Consider the following 20,093-nt stretch of genomic DNA (forward strand, 5'->3'; position numbering starts at 1 on the left):
GTAACCATCAGTATTTTAGTCAATGTTGAATTTGAATGTATTTGTTTGAAAGGGATGATTATGTTTCCAGTACAGAAAGTAAGAGCTTTTGATACTTTTCAACTCGTGTCCCTATTTGGGCCTTTACATCTATTGTAAAGTGACTTATTCAGATACATAGAACCACATACAATATGTCAGCTCTGCTTTTATTTTGACCAGAACTTGACCTTTGAACGTTTGAAAATACTGTGACCCATGAAAACAATTATACAAAACATTTCAGGTCATTATACCTGAAGGTTTCAATGTTGAGAAACATACAGCCAAGAGGGGCAACAACTGAAAAACGACTGAAAAATAAAAACAAGTTTTCTGCATAAATGTCTCCATGATCATGTGTCATTTATTAACTTGCAGCTTGTTTGATATCAATGCAGCTGTTTTGTCTTTTTGCAGTTCATTTCCTGTATTTGCAGCGCTCTCCAGTTGATGCTTTTGTATTTGCACACTTGTATCTGTTTTTATCATTTCTAGATTTGCTGCACTTTTTTCCTAATAAACGTTGTGTCGGCTGTTGCAGGTCGGTTTCCTTTGTCAGCCACCGCAGAAAGAAGTGGCTTAAAAAAAATAAAAGCTCCTTTCCCTTCTGGAGATTTCTGGAGCTATCCCGACTGAACAATCTATTGTATTACTGCCTACAAGTGTTAGAGTTGTGCTTTGATTTTATTGTTAACATAATAAATATCTTTAATTGTACATCTGTAAATAGTAGATTCTTTAGATTGCCTTCTTTGAGAATGTTTGTCTTCTAGTTCTGTGTACTGTATGTACATGGAAAGCCATGTAAAACTGCAGTGAAGTTCCTTTTACAAACCAGACACACAAAGCTGTATCTTACTCTGCTTCTGAGTCATCTTTAATGTTAGAGAAGAGCTGGAATGCAACAAGAATATGTGAAACTCTTCAGAGGCTACATTTAAACCTCTACGCCCATCCTCTACCAACAGTATTTAAATGTATAGTATTATGTAAACAACAAACTGTGACATTTGACTTTGACATGATTTCAGCTTCAACTAGAATCCTTTCACACGATATTCATCAGTTACAGCCCTGTACTGTCACTGAGCTCAAACCACAACAAAGCCCCGTCACACGCTGCCTCTCATATGCACAAGACTCGCAGGTTCTCAGTACGAGGGATGGTTTCCTACATGTCACATTCAAACAGAAAACAAGCTGAAATAGAACACTGTTGTGGGGAAATGATGCACCAATGTAAGTGACCTATTTCACATTCTTAGAGCTTTCTTTGGGCAAATTAAGACTTTTTCGTAATGCAGAAAATACCGTCACTCATTCTGTCTATTTGGAGGAGATAACGATCAGCATTACCTACAGAACTTGAAACACCATGAAAGTGATCTCAACTTAAGACGTTAGATTAAATTGTTCTGGGCAACATGCACATTGGCCGCAGACACTCATGGTTCCTAATGCCACTGTTTCTGACTGGTAAGTACAACACTGTCATCTGATTAAGATTTAAAAGAGGTGATATGACCTTACAACATATTCATGAATCTGTCCTTTTTAGGTGTTATTTGCAACTGGTGGAAAGTGGAATATCAGCAGCAGCATATGTGTGCAGTGGAAGGCTCGTCTGTGGTTATTCCTTGTTCATTTTCCTCTCCTGGGTCGCAGAGAGTGAAGAAAGTCATGTGGGGTCAGGAAAAGTCTCAGAGTTTCATTTCTGAAAGTAATTCAAGAAAATTCCAGTACATTGGTGACACACGTAGCAATTGTTCTTTGAAAATACACCAAGTGGAGAAAAATGATGCAGGAAAATACTCCGTCATAATCATTACGGACAAAGCCAAAAGGATTCGGCCTAGAAATGGAACACTCACACTGAAGGTTGTTGGTGAGTATTGCTTCTTTTAAGAAAAACATCATCAGCTCAAACTTTCAGCACTAAATGCAAAGTAGAAAACGTAGGTGTTACTTTGTTCTTCTAGCTTTGCATGTTTCTGTGACAAGACGCAACAGGAACAGAATAACAAAGGAAGGTGACTCAGTGAATCTGACCTGCTTTAACCCCTGTGATGGTGGAAACTCTTCTTCTGCTTTCACCTGGTTTAAAAATGGAGAACTTTTACATGAAGTACCCGCGCTTTATCTCGGCAACATGTCCAACACAAACTCTGGAAACTACACTTGTTCTCTAAAGACACAACCAGGAAGTACTTCAGAAGCCGTAAACATCGATGTCCAATGTGAGAACATGACACAAGATCAACACTTTACAAAATCAGAAATAGAGAAAGCTTTGATTTTTGAAATCTACAGAATGTTGTCTCTAATCTTGGTAAATTACCATTTTGTGCAAAAGAAATAATCACACATCAACTCTGTTTTGTGATTCAGACGGTCCAAGGAACACATCCATCTTTATCAAGGAGGTGGAGAATATCAGCGACTTCACCCTGATCTGCAGCAGCCAGGCAAACCCCCCAGTGAAGTTTTACTCGTGGTTTAAAAAGGATGAGGACAATATGGTTGTTGCACATCGTTCTGTGCTCTTCTGTGGTGAAGGGGGCCAGTTTTTCTGCAACGCCGGCAACAAGCATGGAAGCCAAAACTCCTCTGTTGTGAATGTAAAGAGTAAAGGTACGCATGTTACTCAGATTGATATTACAGTGAGTGATCTGTCAGTGATGGAAAATGTTAATAAAGCGCTAACACACTGCTTTTGTTTTCACAGCATGTTGGACGACTTTGACCAGAGACGTGTTTATTATCATTACAGCTGCTGTGCTTCTGATCGTGACCTCTGTCATTGTCATCACAATAAGGTAAGCATGTGTTTGTTCTTTTCAGACATGTGCCCCACGTTACAATTCATCTGACAGCAATGAACCATGTTTGTTTTGTGTCTGAAAAAGCACTGTGGTCACTGATGCAGGAAAATCACAATTGCATTGAAACAAAATAATACATTATAAAGAGTCAATGTGAGCAAAGAGTCTCTAAAATGTATTCAAATATAGAAATACATACAAGACATCTCAACTGCTGTTCTTTGCTTGTGTATTTATTTTTGATGTTAGCGATGATCATGCAATGATTCTTTTTTTATAATTTGTTTCAGACTCAAAAAAAAAAGGGCATGGGAACCAAAGCTGGACTGCAGGGAGGAGGTACAGGTGTCAAAATGAGCTTCTTCTTATATGTTTTAACATAGTCCAACTTTTCCATTTATTATTTAATGTACATCCTAGAGTTATTCTCGGGGCTTTCAGTCACGCAGAGGCGGTTTGGAAACTGATTTCAGCAGGTGAAAGGCAAATAAAACCCATTTCCATTCCCTGCATCAAATAAGACAAGACAGTTTTATGTATGAGTGAAACATAAAACAGTCACAGAGGCTAATAATAAAAAGCACATATCACATTTATTTTCACGTATTAATCTGGTGCTTTTTGTCATTACTTTGTTCAGAACACAGACTATGTCAACTGGCTCCCCTGTGACAATAACCAATCACAAGAAGGGATTCAGCTTGACGAAGGGACAGAACTCATCTACGCAACTGTTGACCTCATCAACAGAGAGTCAAACATGTGAGATGCTTATTCAAACTTTTTATCCATTTCTTTCACCTGTTGCATTGGTTGCATGTGCACTGATGGACTGTTTCACCAGCAGAGGGCAGCAGATGGACTCCTGTACGGATGACCAAAGTGTGATTTACAGCATGGTGTGCAGGTACGGCTCAAGAAACTCACACATTTAAAAGACAATTATTATCACAAGACTGAAAAGGATACAAAGACGTTGTATTGTCTGTTTCAGGCACCAGCTGGTGAACCCTTCAAACACTGAGGATTCCTGATTTGACATCAAGAACATGCAGTCAGGATTTTAACTTTTGAGGGAATATGTTTCAGCAGGATGCACAGCACATGCATCACAGGGGAGATATATGTTATAATCCAGACAAAAAATAAAACATGTAAATGTGTTAACATTGAATTTGAAGTTTTCTGTCCCTTAACAAAATAAGTTGTAAACAATCAGCAAACTTTGGTGTTTCAGCTCCTTTATTTATTGGAAAAAAACTGTACGGGGGATTCATTTCTTTACTTACTCATTCGTTTTGACAATTTTAAGACTTAGAGGTATGCACACATTTGCATAATTGGGGGCGTGGCTGGGTTGACTGACAGGAAAGCGGGTGGCAGCTGTGTGCCAGGAGGCTTAACCCTGCATTCATGTGGTGTCAGAAACATTGGAAAAACAAGCTTCCTAGCTAGTTGGAAAACGCTCATGAACGCCTGCTCAAGTCGGTACAACAACTCAGCAACTCTGGAAAGAATTAGGTGCCCAACTTGACGTCATATTTGTCATCACATTGGGGGCAAAGGATGTTTTGTTATTGTTAAGATACTTTTTATTAATTCACATATTTGCACATCAACTTTTTGCTCCAATAAAACTTGTAGCAGAGACATTACACACATCTTCTTTGTCCCGTTCACATTGTTCTTTGTTGTTGTGACAACATTTTGACTTTCTGAACTGAAAACCTGAGAACATCCTGAAACTGGGACCATCCGAGGAGCACATGAATGCAGCCCAAGGGCCCACCTCAGCTCCACCTCTTTGTTTGTTTCTAGACTGATTGAAAGTTTGGTTGAGATAGCATTTCCAATATTGGCGACTGCATCATTTGGCATCACAACGCCTCAACCAGTAGAAGATGTCACTGACACTACATCCATGTTTTATACAGTCGATGGTTACATCTCAGTGAGATGCTGCAGAAAGTCACTGACCAAAACAGAGTGAAAGTGAATCCCATCAAAAATGATCTCATTATGCACTAACTGACTTTTCTTCAAATCAAAGTACAAATCAGCATAAAGTCAGGAGAAATTAAGAAAAACACAGGAAGGAAATCGATGTTTGGAACACAGGATTTAAAGTGTGCAATCATCTCTCACTCTTGTTCAATGTTACGTCAGCCTGATGTGTACAGGTGATGCACATCTTGGCTTCCAAATACTGTCTCATGGGAAATTTAGTCAAACAAGCCGGTCAGGGAACAAACGTTTGTATGAAGCATTTCCTCACAGTTCACACCGCGTGTTGTTGATTTAGTGCATATGAGAAAAAATAAAACATCTTTAGTGTGCAGTGTACTATTGGGATGATCATCTTATCCCTGATTCAAAACGAAGGAACAACAGAGTCAGACCCCCTGCTGACACATTTTCACATGATGCCTTTTACTGTCTGATGCTTCCCTCAGTGTCTGAGGGTGGGAATCTTGCCCCTGGGTAAATGTGTGTGTGTTTTGGCATGAAATAAACACGCTGTTATGTTGTGCTGCAAATCACTTACATTCCTGTTTTTGTGGTTTTGGTACCATGACAGTTCATTTGCTTACTGGGGTGTTTAGTTGCTGAACTTCGTCAGAGTCGTCATAAATTATCTTCTCAGCTGTAAACGAATGCCACTGACAATTTCAAAGGTAGAAAAAGCTCTACACTTTTAATATATAAAGGAGATAAAACACAGATGTCTGTGACATACAAACTATTATATCTGATAAATGAGAACAAGGCAAATGTATTGAACAGTGAAGCATAAAAACACATTTGTTCAGCTGTTTCTCAGTGTGTCATGGTATTAGAGGAAAGTCATCAGGGCCGCCCACTACCTTTGAGTATTTACACTTAAAGAACCACATTGTCATGCAGTCTTCATTGCAAAAAACACGTTATGTTTAAACCCTTAAATGTGGTTAAAAAATGCACCATGAGAATGAAGTGCAAATATGTTTCTATAAATCCACTGAATATCATTAAAAAGAATTGCACTGATTAATGATTGACAGTTTGATTTAAAAAAAAAAAAAAAAACTAAAATTGAAGCAGCAGACACAGCTAAACCTTGCTTCTATATTTCCCATGATGCAACTCAACCTCAGATCAGAAATTCAAGTTCAGCTTTCTGAGATCAAGAAAAAATAAAGTTTGAGAATTTCAGTCATTTCAGGTGCCCTTAAGTGTAAGGGGTGAAAAACACATGTGAGTGAACATTTCTTTATGACCACTTTTTAAATATTTTTAGAACTTACTGTGCGGACAGCAGGATACAAAATGTCTTTTGTCCAGTTCTGCAGCAGATGTGTGTAGGAGGAATAATATATGCAAAAAGCATATATATGCATCTAACTATGTTAGCTTCTTGATATTTAAATTAAGCTCTCGTTTGCAGGCCAGAGGGCAACATAGTCTTGACCAATCTCCTTGAACTCTTTATCTGAAGTAATAAACAGAGGAAACAACTTGGATTCCTCTCATTTCAATAAAATCCACCCAGACTTTTTTTTTTTCCTGCAAGCGGTTTTAAAAAAAAATGTTTGCATGTTTTTTGCATGTTTTGTTTTTTGCTTGAGACACACATGATTCTTTGATTTTGTGCTGCTTGAATGTAACATGCTCCTGAACTGGCTGTGCAGTCCAGGCTTACATGGTGATAATAATACTGCTGCACAAAATGACACTGCAGGGACTGGGAAGCCAAAGGGCAGCCTGAAGTTATGCTGAAACACTAATCTTAAATGTTAAGCAATAATACATTTGGTAACTTTTTCCTCGTGATTAACACAGAGTCCACTTGTGAAACACTTTGTTTTGTAGCAGACTTCTGGATGAAATGTTAAGAGCCCCTGCACATTATTGATGCCAAATGTATGGGTTGTGCTGCCCTCTGCTGGCAATGTAGAGTCATTGCATCATAAGATCATTTACTGTTTAGCCTCTCCCCGATGGATGTGTGTTTAGAGGAAGTTCTTTGCTCCTCACAGAAAAAAACAGGTTTTTGTTTAGTTGTACTTATAGAAGTAATATCACATCTGTAAAGACCATTATTCAAGATAATTTTTTTCTGTTATTTCTTATTTACTATTTATATCATAGTAACCTGAAACCTTCCTTTATATGAAAAAAAAAATACTTAACCTTCCATGCCCATGGTGACTACACTGTGCTAAAAATAATACATCACAGGAGAGGGTCTAGTATGTGTGCTAGTATGCTGTGGACATTCTGCTGTAAGAAGGTTCTTTGTTGAATCTCACTTTCTGTTTACCAGGAAAATGAAAATGGGGGAGGGGATTCCAGTATACCCTGATCTTTGCCAATTTTGAGCAACTGCCATCTGGGTTTACCCTAAAAGATGCAGTAAAATACAGCTGCCAGCGGCTCCATGGTTAAGGTCATTTCTGCAGTAAGTAATGGGTGAAGAAGTTGGTAAAATAGACAGAATACAAATTCCACAACTCATAAATCTGAAACAAATTTACGGTTGTATACAATGTAGCCATGACTCACTATTCAAGGCAAGTCAAACTAAGTTATCCTTAGAGGGGAGGACCTTTTTTTTTTTTTTTTTTTTTTTTTTTTTTATTTCATTAAATGTTTTATTAGAGGTGTTTAAATTCTTTACTCATGGAAATGAAAATACACAATATGACTTGTACAAAGATTGAAAGTTTGAAACTGTCAATCTCATATTCTAATTATTTTTTTAACACCATTGTGTATTATTTCTTTTTTTTTTTAATTCTTTTTTTTTATTAGGGGAGGACCTTTTATGCACCCTAATGCATCTTTTCTTCCCTCTTTTATCGCTTACATGTGATTGGATAATTACATTTCTTTTGTGTTTGACCTTCTGGGTCACCATAAATAATAGTGCTTACTGTTCACACATCATAATCACCTTTAGCCTACTCATGCTGTTCTACTATTATGCATGTTTTATATTCTCACTCAGGTGTGTAAGAGTGGTCATTAGAGGGAGCACTTGGTTACAGTGCTGAGTGTCTTAATTAGTTACTGTCCGCACCTGTGTAAGCAGCAGTCATCACCCAAAGGCAACATATCGATATGAATCATTAAGAAAGTTGACTTTATTAGTTTACGCCCATTTCTGACAAAACGAAACTTTAGAAGACATGCGGAAATGCCAAAGACAGCAAATCTCAGAAGTGACTCTGCGTTGGTCCATCGCAGGTCCAGAACATATGACTTCTCCGCTTTGCCATTTGGAAAACAGAAGGAAACAGTGACAGTCCGTTCAGGTGAGTACCTGCATGCTAAAACGTGTTTTTGTGTTTCCAAAAGCCTGAGGTGAAAAACGACAGACTCATTTATTAGCTGGAGGAGGTAAGCTAACATACCTCGCTGTCACTTTTTGATAAAAAAAAATGTTTAAGTACAATAAAATGACGTGAGTACCTGTCTTCGAACATGCATATTCAATGTTTTTATAGGAGTAGTGACCCAGTAAATGCTAAACTAACACACGTAGGTCTGCTGTTAGGAAGCTAGTTAGCTAGCTAGAAGCTGCCAAGTTGTTGCAATGACACTACGGCAGCGTGAAAGAGAGCTATTACTGTATTTAATATATGTGTCGTACGCAACATTTGTGCTATAATAAAGGAAGATACAGTTTGTTAAGTTCGCATTCTCATGTTTTCTGGAAACGCAACAGGAAGTTACGTAATACATACATTTACAAGGCAAACATGTGATTGGCTAAATGGTGCAGCCAAAGATCTTTTCAAAAAAAGAGGGATCACTCGATACAAGAAAATGCCGTATCCCACTTACATTGAGTAAAAATGATCTCGCTCTCTCTTCTTAGGTAAACTTCCCCTAAAAGTTTTACCCGCAATATTAAATACCACAAATGTTTGATTCTAATTATTTCCCTGATAATGTGTAAAATAGTTTTTAACTGATTGGTGCACAAGACAAATATCCCTTACAATTTACAACATTGCCATGCCTGTCACCTACAGTTTTCTAAAGCATGTTTTCCTGCTTACCATAGTTTTCATTTCCAGATGTACTAATCGTTTTTTAAAATACGTTTTCATAAGAAAATTATCACAAGAGTCAGGCAACAGTCTGAGAGAACTGTGGCAGTCAAAAAACAAATACAAATAATTCTACCCTCTTTTCATTGGCTGCAAAGGAGAAGTTACATGAGAGAAAATATTAATAAAACTATCTCAGGTCCAAATCCCTCTAACACAGCTTTGGCTTCTGCTGAAAACATTCCAGCTAATTGTTTCCTCAGGGTGTAACCAGAGGCCTCAAGACCGAGCAGAGCAGTGATTTAATGTTGAAATGCCTTAAATGGAAATTCAGAAGGCTAAAAGTTATAGACTTTTTGCCTCTAGTTTTAGTTTTTTTCAAGGGATTTTAATTTTATATATTTAGAGCGCAGTGAGCCCTCATGTTTTATTGTCTAGTCTTTGGCCTAACTGTGGATTGATGATTGTTGATTTGATGTGGGTTAGCGGCACTGAAGGTGGGCGTGCATGCCACTCTCACTTTTGCAGGGTAATTTCCTTTTCAGCCCCTAAAGGAAACGTGTATTTGTCATTTTGTTGGGTAACACCGCTCAAAGTCCAAATGAAGGACCGAACTTTCCTCTGGGCGGTTGTTGTGCAGAGCTGAGCAGTTGAATGAGGCCTCATCGGGCAGAATTGAAAGTGAAAGGAATCTGCAGCAGGGTGGGACCTATTGGTACTTTGTTACTGATTCTTTGGTTTCATTTACAGAGATCAGTGAAGTATGAAGATGAAGTGCCCAGGTTGTGGTCATATCATAGTAGAGGAGACAGCCAAGTTCTGCAGTGAGTGTGGTCGAAATCTGTCTGGCCCACCAGCAAACAAACAAGGTAAGTCAAATCATTTACAAACCAACTGAGTTAAAACATGGGCTTAATAATACAACAGGATTAATTAACATTCAAAAAAAAAATGCATTTCAAGTTGATATGAGTCAGACTGTCCTTTACTATTTGTTAATACTCTGACATTATTTTTGGTTTTAATCTACAAACTGAAATAACACAGATCATTGTGGCTTTGTCTTTGAATAATACATGTCAAACTTGTGTGTAAAGGGAGCAGAAATAACACATTCAAATAGTCACATCAGTTGTACATGTATACCACATTTTGTCCCCAAACAAATATTCAGATTGAGATGTAAACAAGTTTATTTAGCATGCGTCAGAACGTTCATATAGTAAAGTAGATACAACAAGTTAACAGGAAACATCCGTGGCAGAGGAGCACGTTGTGATGTCTTCCTTAATGGCCTTGCAACCAGGCCCATCTATCGTGTGGAGTTTAATACATAAAGAATACTTTAACCTAAGAATATTACAAAAGGGGCTGAAGTACAGGTTTTATAATAAAGAACAAGTGACATTAAGAACGGGTTGACTGGGCCTTACTGGTAAGTCTAAGAAATAATAAAAGGTGAATAGAGCGAAAGATTCTATGGGAAAATTCAGGAATATAAAAATGTTATTAAAGATATCTCTCCTGTATTTTTCCAGACTAGGACTTATAGAGAACATGGAGAAAATGGAAGCCTCACCTCTTGTGTCCTTCTTGTGTAATCCAGATACAGGTGATCAGCCCAGATCCTTGATAGCAGACTCTGAAGTTACAGCTGAGAAATTTGCCCCACAGGAAACAGCTTCACTTGTGGAAGGCAAAGAACAAAATAAATTCCCCAAACGACCAAGTGATGAGACCCCCAGCAACGTAAAGAAAAAGGTGAGGGTTATGCAGTCATGTTCTTTGATGTGCGGACATGGACTCGACCGCATGTCCTTTTGATTTTTTTAATTTTTGAGTCTGTCTGGCACGCTTCATAATTACGTAAAGATATACATTGTGTTGTATTACGACGTTCTCTACAAGAGGTAACCGTGCTCAGGCCCGGTTAGTCCTGGAGTGCAGGGGAATGGGAAGGGGGGGGAATCTAGCTTCAGCACTGTGCGGGACAACTTTGCCTAGTGTAGGTGCGCCCTTAATGTGCTCACTCCGGGTCTACTATAACTTTAAGGCGGTCGATCTTTCAGTTCCCGAACATATAAGAGATGTTTGATTTTTTGGGTGACTTTAAAATACCTGATTTATGTTTTTTGTTGTTATTCATGCACAGTACTTTTCCTCTTCTTATACATTTTTATAAAGGTGTTATAAAGGTTACGCGTATTTTGATGTCTTATCATTTGGAATAGCTTTCACAAGAAGTAGTTTAGATTTTCATTTAAGATGTCAATCTGTCACTAATACTAAAAATATGTTGGATGTTATTTTTGATTAAAAACCTTTGCACGGTTTTACATTAACAGTAAAGTGGTTTGTTACATTGATTACCTCCCTTCTGATTTTTATAGAAAAAAAAGAGGAAGAAAAACAAAAAAAAGAAAGATGGCCAAGATCAAAGCCACTCTGACATGTCCCACGTCTCTGTGGGAGAAAACCAGCGAGGGAAGACGAAGGGCGAAGGAGATTCATCAGAAAGCGAGAGCTCAGACAATGCAATGGATGAAACACCAGACCCACTCCAGGATGGGGTCCCCTCACAAGGGAGTCCGTCCAGCTCCTCGACTCCTAACGCTCCTGCTGCCCCTCCTGAAGACAAACCAGTCAGTCAGAGTGAAACGTCTGAAGACAAACCAGTCAGTCAGAGGGAAACGTCTGAAGACAAACCAGTCAGTCAGAGGGAAACGTCTGAAGACAAACCAGTCAGTCAGAGTGAAATGTCTGAAGACAAACCAGTCAGTCAGAGTGAAATGTCTGAAGACAAACCAGTCAGTCAGAGTGAAACGTCTGAAGACAAACCAGTCAGTCAGAGGGAAACGTCTGAAGACCAACCAGTCAGTCAGAGTGAAATGTCTGAAGACAAACCAGTCAGTCAGAGTGAAATGTCTGAAGACAAACCAGTCAGTCACAGTGAAACGTCCGCTGACAAAAAAGAGGCAGCATCAGCAACGCAGCCTGAGGACGCAAAATCAGCTCAGGACCAGACTCTCAGCACAGACACTCCAACCCAACGACCTCCCTTAAGGGATGGCAAGGCCGCGACCTCTCAGCCAGGTGCAGGCAAAGGAACAAAGACCGCCAACTCGAAAGAGCAAAAGACTGACGGAAAAAACTCTAAGAACAAGAAAGACACTGCAGCCACTAAACCCACGCTGGACCAGAATGCCAACGTAAAGACGAGCCCAAAACCGAGCGAACAAAGCAAAAAGAAGGGAAATAGTCTGCAGGAGCAGAAGAAACAGAAGCCGGCTGCAGCCGCTGCACAAAAGATGGTTTTTGGCCCTCAGACTCCATCAAAGGTAATGCTGAATGAAATGACTGTGAAGGAATCTTTATTGATTAACTAAAGCTTTAGTGGAAATATCACAGATTCATTTTCATTACTTGAAGTATTTTTAACACAAATATTTCATGATACTTCAACAGTCTGACAGTGCGGGCTCAAGTGTGGACCCAGAGGACACAGACAAAGTTGTTCAGCAGACTGGGAGCAGGAAGGACTCGACCTTGGCACAATCCTCAGATGCAGCCAAAGAAAGCAAAGATGGCAGTAAGGATAACACAGAATCCAGCACTCGAGCTGAGCCGCCGCCCAAAAGGTGACGATGTTCTCCCACATTTGCTTCAGACCAATCTTTCAGTCTAAGTCTCTGTGTTGTTTTTGCTCTCTGAGTATTTATGGATTTATGTTTTGGTTTCAGGATAACCAGGAGCAATACCATTGCTGCATCCGACAGGCTCACCATCTACTTCCACGCAGTTCTCTCCAAGGATTTCAAATTTGATCCGGTTGAAGATCGTGTCTTCATCCGAGCTGGGTGCGGCATTGGGACATGGGACGAAGATGCAGTTGAGCTGTTTGTAGCCAGGTACTTATTTTGTCATTAATAGAGAACAAACCAAATGACGTATTTTTGTAGGCCAACCCAGAAGTAGCATCGCCATGGGGTCTTTTGAGAATTCGCCTATGGGATTTTTGTATTGGATTTTGGTAATAAGCTCTGTGGCAGAGACGTGTTTCTGATGCGTAGGCGTTTTGTTCAGCAGGATAATCTCCACAAATTAAAACCATTTTTATGATGTTGTCGCTAACTGTTTTGGGAAGCTGACAAGGCGATTTAGTCCGCCATATTTACCATATTTACACAGCAGACATCATGCTCATGGTGGGACGCTCAAATGCTGTTATGATGTTGAAACACTTAATTCAAAGTAAGTTCTACAGATTCAGAATTATTAAGGATCAGTCAGATAGTAAGCTACTGTTAAACAACAGCTAAGTCAGCTTTTGAAACAGTGACAGGAGTAGATTTATATAAAAAGGATTGGTGTTTGTACATCTCTGTGTGTGTTTCTTGGTAGAGGCAGACCGACAGAAGGCTGACTTGTGTTAAATTGTCCTGGATGGTGTTGATCTTTCGAACTGACAAAATTATAAAAATCAAACGCCCATGACATTTTTTGCTTTTGTCTTCATCAAGTTTACAACCCTGGTGTGGACAGTAGTTTGATCAGTGACGTATGACGTCAGAGTGCATTTACTTGGTCTCAAATTTTTTGATGCATTATTGCATCTTGCAATTTTCTCCCAGCTGTCACCACTTGACAAGCAGTAAAACAATGTGACTACCTCTGTCTATTTGTTAATTCTCAGAACGTGGAACACAGCAGTAAGACATTGTATCAGAATTTGAGCTCAGCATGACATGATGTCAGAGAAAAGTGTCCGCTGTATAAATCTGGTGAATGGAAACTAAGTGGTCTGTAGGCCCTGTAGTTTTATTCTCTACTTCAGGAATTCAGAGAGTTGTCACTGTTTTAGCACACTGTACATATGATTGTTCTTCTCCTTTTAACACAGGGACCTTGGAGAACATGGGTTTCTGATCCAAGGCAGTCTGACAACAAAAAAAAAGGACGTAGAGTCTGAGTCCATACCGTACAAATATATTGTCTACAAGAATAAAAAGGACAAATATGAATATGAGTTCATATACAAACTGGATTCTACACAGCAAACTGTCAACAGGTGCTTGTTTGTGAAACCCCACATACTCACTGAGAAAGGTAATCAAAGCCTTCACTTTACATCTAATTGGTAACAGCATGTGAATGTTTTATTCTGATAATAACAATAATAATGAAATCTCTCCTTTTGTGTTGTAGGAGACTGGCATCAATATGACGACATTATCTGCGTCGAGCCTCCAACAAACGTGTTAAAACGTTTAAAAGAGACCATTAAAGATACTCTCTGGCCTAATCAAAAGAGAGATCTGATTAATGGAAGGAATATTGCTGGGTCTGTAATGCTAGAGACCATATTTGATCTTCTCAGGAGCTGGGATGTGGCCAATCTGAAAGGTTTCCTGGTCCAACTGAATCAGTTCTTCCATGTGTACGGGGAGCCTTTTGTGTACGAAGACAGACAAAAGAAATGGAACTCCTTAGGCTATGGACAAGATGATGTAAGTCTGTAAACTTATTTTTCTTCTCATAGTAGCAGTACACAATGTCTGTAGACATCCAGGTAATGTGATCTTAATTTACCTTAATCTCTCAGGTGAGGAAAATGCTGAAGGACTTCATGCTGGAAAACGTGATTCCTCAGGCGTCCAAGGAAGGAGATAAGAAGATGCTGTATATTCAGGATCCCAGAAGAGCAGCGGTGATCACGCTCGGTGTGTGTAAACAGTATGGTATTAGACTGAATGATTCACACCGATATTGGCTCTGCACTGCACTTTGCCTGCCCAAACTGAACAAAGAGGATTTCCTGCAGTATTGGTCAGATTTCTCCCAGGATGTCCCCATTCTCAAAAAGTCAGTATCCCGTTTATAATCACCATAAATATAAATAAATAATGTCAGTCATGTCCAGCTTACTAAAGATGATACTCCACTGCTTACATTTCTTCTAAAACACGTTTCTTCTTACCTGCTAATAAAATGTCTTTGTTATAGTCTGACAGAAAACTTGGTGTCACTGATAAGTGCTGTAAGAACAGCAGGAATGCCTCGATGGATTCTGGTCCTACCGCTCCTCCACCTCCTCAGAGGCAACACAAAGCCCTTTGAGGTACCAACTTCTGGAAACATGAAGTATGGCTTACTCTGGGCAGGCTTACAAGGCCTTGACATGGGTCAAGCCTACATGAACAGTGATAGCAGGAAGTAAGATTCCCTTACCTTCACAGCTCAAACAAAACCCTGCAATTCATTTCTTTGGAGACAGGTGGATGCTGCACATTTTAACGTTACACCCCTTTTTTCAGGGCACTGATTAATTTGATGAAGAGCCACAGTCACCTGATGGAGGTGGATGCACTTTTAGTGCGATCCTGTCTGTACTTGATGCCTTTTGATGATTTGACAGAATGTCTCACACACATTAACACTGAGCTCCTGGACGTGCTTCACATCTTCACCAACAAAGCTCCTCAGGAGATTTCTTACAACTTCCAGGTAAAATGGAAACACTCTTTTGAAACAATAACATATTACATTAAAAGACAAGCAAATAAAATATTTCCATATATTTTGTATTTCCTTTTTCACAGACAGTATCGGACATTCTCTCACATATACAAGAACACCTCATTCAAGAAAAATACAGGTGATGCTCTCCCTAATATTAGCTGATTTAACAGAAGAGGCATGTCATCATAGATGCTGACATCTGTTTGTTGATTAAGTTCTTATTTTAACAATCAAGATTTATTTTATTGAAATAACATATTTCTGACATGTGATGTCTAAGTCTATTTTCTTTCTTTTGCATAGTTGTTTTACTGTGGCCTATAGGAGAATGTGCCTTGAAATAGCGGTGAAACTGTTGGAGAAGCTCTGCAGAGGAGTCAGACTGGCAAACTACAACCAGAGTTGGATTAATATTCCAGTGGCTTGTATGCACCTAGTTGCATCAGTGTCAGACTTTGTTCACTCTAACATTCAACAGGTATGTGACGTGAATCAGTAAAGCCAAGCTTTGAGCTTGTCAGACTGGATTAATTAATTCTGATATTAAATATTTTTAAAAATCCAATTTAGGAGACAGAAGACGCGCAGAAAGAGCAGAAACATGCAAAGGACTTGGTGATCTCTGAGGCCATGGGGACTTTGAGAAACTGGGTGAATGTGTCCTTCAGGTACCATTTGCTCAACAGGGGCCTGACATCCCTATTACAGATTGAGGCTACAGGGGAGATTGAAGTGAGCATTTAAGTCTTACATTTCCTAAATAAACCACAAAAAATACAAACCAGTGGTCACAATTCAGCATTGTTGATCTGTTTTAGATATGGAACAACATCATCTCCATCAGCTTCAAAGATGAGGAGTGCACAAGAGAATGGAGACACACATTCACAAAGGATTTCGAGGGCAAGTACAAACAGGTATGTGATGTATCTCGTTCAGGTCCCTGTTTGTGTGTAAAATATAAAACATATTTAACACATTTTATGTATTTAGGAAAATGCTGTGGATCAAATTGAATTCTACTGCACTAAGATAGAGCAGCTCAATAAATCCTATCCACTTACTGCTGCCAGCGTCGAGAAGTGTGCTCTGGAGGCTGTGACGTCTTTGTGCCAGGTTTGAATGACTTCTAAAAACCTTAATGGCATAGTTCATAAACGTGAAAGAACAAACCTTTTTTGATCTCATGTTAATGTCCTCTGTAAACCCACATACAGACCAAGTCGGAGGGGAGACTGTTTGAGAGACTCCAGATAAACTGGAAGTTTGGGAAACTCATCTCCACAATTATTGAGAAATCGTGGCCAAAGGACCGTCAAGGAAATTATCGGGAAGATGAAGAAGTGGTCCTTCAGCACCTCCTCTCCTGGACGGCTGCCAAAAACATTTTCCAACTATACGGTATTTTCACAGTACAAAATAAACACAAGGATGTAGTATCAAACAGAGAATTTCAAGGGTGTAGAAGTTAATTGAAAAAATACTCAATGACATCCTACCATGAACCCTCTGACAGTGAAAAAACGGCCTTAGCTCGGATATTGGAGGCAGCAATAAAACAGTTTGATCATTGATGTGATTTTAAGCCTAAGATGTCATATTTTGTCTTTGTAGGTGCAGATAAAGACCTGATAGATAAGCTCTCTGAAGATGCCAGGGGCAAAATTGCTATTGCGATGTCATCATTCATAGCCATGAACAATAAACTGGTCAGTGGAGACGTTAAGATCGGCCTGCTCAATATCATTCTTGAGAAGAGCAAGGCCTTCTTGGAGCTGTTGAAGATTGGTAATAGCAGTTTCATTGTCTTCAAACATTGCTTGAGAAATGTGTTATATTTTTAGGGGATAATTGCTCTAAAAAATGATTTCCTTAAGTGAATGTTGTGTGTGGGATTTTGTTATTAACAGACTGCCTGTTGGAGAAAGAACAATACAAGGATCATGCCAAAATGAGGAGGCTTTTGCAGTGCAGACAGGATGAAGTGAATGCCGTGTACCACGAGAAGGAGCTTCTGGACACCCTCCTAACAATGAGCCACAAACTGGAGGAACACATGACAAGTACGGTTATACCGCCAGGATAATTCATATTAGTCAGTTTTGTTCCAGTTGCAGCAAATTTAACAGATTCACATTTTTCTCCCACCATAGCTGATGTTGCCGACATGGAAAATAAGCAGCAGGTCAACATTGAGATCATGCCCCTGAGCCATTTCATGGAGGTCCATCAACTTGACCAAATGCCCTCTCCAGTGGCCGGTGTTGTCACCTACTTCAGTCTGGATGAAGACATCAGAAACATGGCCGAGGTCCTGCACACCTTCCGAGAAAGTTATATATTCAAGGTGTGCTGGGAGAAACAAGCCACGCTCCGTGCTTCTGAAGAGATGGAAGACGAAAATCCCGCTGAATGTGAAGTAGTGGACATTATGGCGACACCAGAAATAATACATGATGAGATTTTCAGGCCGTGCTATGCTGATTACACAGACATCTACACTTGTCTGAAGAATGGCAGTATAAGGCTTGGGGAGGTGAACCAGCTCTTCAGTGCTTACAAGGGCAACTACGAGGAGCTTGCAAAGGACCTGGACATCATGTGCAGAGTCGATAAATCCACGGACAAACAGTGGATCCTCAGCAGGGTTCAACAGATTGAGCAGTATCACGAGCTTCATCTAGCTGTGGTTTCTGCTGAAATTATCATGAAGGTTAAAGAGACGCTTCATCTTCAAGGAAACTTCAGGGTTCTGGAAACACTCACTGAAGCTGTAAGTGACCATGTTTTCTAGTAGTAGTTGTTCCTGGATGTAAATGTAGAAAAGTGAAGTGATTGGATTGAGTCAACAGCAGAACCTCAAGTGTCTTTTGGCTCTTTCTTTCCTCAGAGTCGTGCAGACTTTCAGAACGAGCAGCTCAATCGCATTGACAATGACTTGATGCAGGCAAAGAAAGCTCTGGTGGACATCACTGAGCCTCGCAGACTGTGCCTGCAGGAGCTGGGGCTCAGAGGACACTTTGTGAATTGGGTGAAAGATGCACTTGAAGGTAGGTGTTGAATCAGAATTGAGGATCAAACTTGTTATTCATAAAAAATGAGAATTATTTATGGTTCTACTACTTTATTAGAAATTGTATTCTGTCAAACTGCTGGTCATCTGTGTTTTAATGACACTGATCATGTGTCTTCTTTTCTTTTTTATGGTAGAAAGACCCGAGTCTGCAGTGAATTTCTTGATAATCTGGCATTAGCATTAAAAAATCTGTGATATATCAGATATTGGCTTAGCCCAAATAACGGCTTTCTTTAGCCTGTCATTTCCTTTAAACCTGAATCTTTTATCTAAACCTGGTCAGAGACTTGATCTGGTAAGAGAAAATTCTAAAATATTGTCATTTTGTGTCTCGAGTGAGCAGGGAGTAAACCTGAAACTAACCTTGTTTTTTCTTCAGTAGTTATTGTTAGCAGCAGTTTGAGCAACAAATCATTTAAAGCTCATTCTGCATTTCATCCTGAAAAATGTTTTTCTGTTCAGATATCAATGAGTTGAAGGTCTTTGTTGACTTGGCCTCTATCTCTGCGGGAGAGAACGACATGGACGTGGACCGTGTCGCTTGCTTTCATGATGCTATCCTTGGCTACTCTTCAATGCTGTACGAGCTCAAACCAGACTCTGATTTCCAAGTCTTCAAAGAGGTGCTCCATAAGCTCTGGAGAGCTTTGGAGAATGACTGCAACCTACCAAAAAAACTAGTAAGAGGACCCTTTTGTACTTTACTACTAAAGTAATTCTTAGTGTAAAAACCATCACAACTTAACGTGTGTTGAATTTGTTTATGCTATTATGATTCCATAGTCAGTTGGGGATGCTGACTTTAAATCAATTTAATTACTTTATATTGTAAAGGAACTATGTACAATAATAAATAAATCATGTTGCCATTCGATGCATTGTACCAGAGCTAACTTAAAGCTAATTCACATCTGCAGGTCGGATTGACACTGAATCACCAGGGGGCAGACAATATGGGGTTCTCTCCATTAGCAAAGCTAAACTAGAGAAGACTTGAAACAAGGGATGGCTCATACTTTTAAATATTTGAAGAGCAACAGCATGAACATCTTAAAATGTAACAAACTTGGTTTAAAATGACCACAAACCACTAAATGAAAGGTTGGTAGAATTGGAAGGTTGTGTGATGCCAAACAGCGTAAGACAGGGTTACCTAATGTGGTACAGTACAGCCTTCTCTGCTGCCTTCCACTTTCATTGAGGATTTATTGTACTGTGAGCAGCCAGGCCAGCCAGGTGCTCTGGGATTTAATAAGTGAATATAAGCAGGATGTAAACTTTACATCTCTCTGGTCAGTCGTTTTTTAAATAAAAGATGAGGCAGCCTTTAAAAACACAGCTAAAACACAAGACTCATATTAGCTCAACAAATAAACCAAGGGAAAGTAACAGTTAGGAGTTAGGGGTTAGTTACCCCTAATGTTATATTTAATAACATTATTAACAATGCTATCTTTTTTATAGCGGGACAGTGCTCGGCATTTGGAATGGCTTAAGACTGTTAAGGACAGCCACGGGTCAGTGGAGCTGTCATCTTTATCCCTAGCATCAACCATCAACACCAAGGGAATCTACCTGATAAGTGCACAAAATGTAAAAAAAGTAAGTAACAACACCAAA

The 20,093-nt window shown here is 39.4% G+C and overlaps 2 protein-coding genes across 9 annotated transcripts in view; both read left to right on the forward strand.

Moving 5' to 3' along the window:
• The first annotated feature begins 1,068 nt into the window (after nucleotides 1-1,068).
• LOC132954192 (B-cell receptor CD22-like) lies at nucleotides 1,069-4,017 on the forward strand. Of its 7 annotated transcripts, none has more exons than XM_061026682.1 (10): nucleotides 1,069-1,260; nucleotides 1,309-1,497; nucleotides 1,580-1,906; nucleotides 2,001-2,258; nucleotides 2,410-2,652; nucleotides 2,747-2,837; nucleotides 3,134-3,188; nucleotides 3,484-3,605; nucleotides 3,688-3,750; nucleotides 3,838-4,017. In XM_061026682.1, the coding sequence occupies exons 2-10, from the start codon at nucleotides 1,446-1,448 to the stop codon at nucleotides 3,875-3,877; spliced, it is 1,251 nt and encodes a 416-aa protein (XP_060882665.1). In that variant the 5' UTR covers nucleotides 1,069-1,260; nucleotides 1,309-1,445; the 3' UTR covers nucleotides 3,878-4,017. The 7 variants fall into 7 exon arrangements, with proteins under 7 accessions (XP_060882665.1, XP_060882666.1, XP_060882664.1 ...); XM_061026683.1 differs by having other exon boundaries at nucleotides 1,384-1,497; XM_061026681.1 differs by having other exon boundaries at nucleotides 1,069-1,497.
• A 3,967-nt stretch (nucleotides 4,018-7,984) lies between these two features.
• The window catches only part of rnf213a (ring finger protein 213a), a 31,750-nt gene continuing 19,641 nt past the window's right edge, over nucleotides 7,985-20,093 (forward strand). For both annotated transcript variants that reach the window (XM_061027397.1, XM_061027398.1), the window contains exons 1-23: nucleotides 7,985-8,137; nucleotides 9,629-9,747; nucleotides 10,485-10,639; nucleotides 11,269-12,216; nucleotides 12,344-12,516; nucleotides 12,619-12,786; nucleotides 13,779-13,984; nucleotides 14,084-14,385; nucleotides 14,481-14,740; nucleotides 14,882-15,091; nucleotides 15,193-15,382; nucleotides 15,478-15,533; nucleotides 15,701-15,875; nucleotides 15,968-16,129; nucleotides 16,216-16,314; nucleotides 16,391-16,513; nucleotides 16,615-16,798; nucleotides 17,012-17,185; nucleotides 17,308-17,460; nucleotides 17,551-18,170; nucleotides 18,288-18,447; nucleotides 18,936-19,153; nucleotides 19,938-20,075. In XM_061027397.1, coding sequence (XP_060883380.1) covers nucleotides 9,642-9,747; nucleotides 10,485-10,639; nucleotides 11,269-12,216; nucleotides 12,344-12,516; nucleotides 12,619-12,786; nucleotides 13,779-13,984; nucleotides 14,084-14,385; nucleotides 14,481-14,740; nucleotides 14,882-15,091; nucleotides 15,193-15,382; nucleotides 15,478-15,533; nucleotides 15,701-15,875; nucleotides 15,968-16,129; nucleotides 16,216-16,314; nucleotides 16,391-16,513; nucleotides 16,615-16,798; nucleotides 17,012-17,185; nucleotides 17,308-17,460; nucleotides 17,551-18,170; nucleotides 18,288-18,447; nucleotides 18,936-19,153; nucleotides 19,938-20,075 — 4,980 coding nt within the window. In that variant the 5' untranslated portion in view covers nucleotides 7,985-8,137; nucleotides 9,629-9,641. The remainder of the gene's footprint in view (nucleotides 8,138-9,628; nucleotides 9,748-10,484; nucleotides 10,640-11,268; nucleotides 12,217-12,343; nucleotides 12,517-12,618; nucleotides 12,787-13,778; nucleotides 13,985-14,083; nucleotides 14,386-14,480; nucleotides 14,741-14,881; nucleotides 15,092-15,192; nucleotides 15,383-15,477; nucleotides 15,534-15,700; nucleotides 15,876-15,967; nucleotides 16,130-16,215; nucleotides 16,315-16,390; nucleotides 16,514-16,614; nucleotides 16,799-17,011; nucleotides 17,186-17,307; nucleotides 17,461-17,550; nucleotides 18,171-18,287; nucleotides 18,448-18,935; nucleotides 19,154-19,937; nucleotides 20,076-20,093) is intronic.

This window comes from Labrus mixtus, chromosome 20, assembly GCF_963584025.1.
Source record: "Labrus mixtus chromosome 20, fLabMix1.1, whole genome shotgun sequence".
In the NCBI taxonomy this organism is placed as follows: domain Eukaryota; kingdom Metazoa; phylum Chordata; class Actinopteri; order Labriformes; family Labridae; genus Labrus; species Labrus mixtus.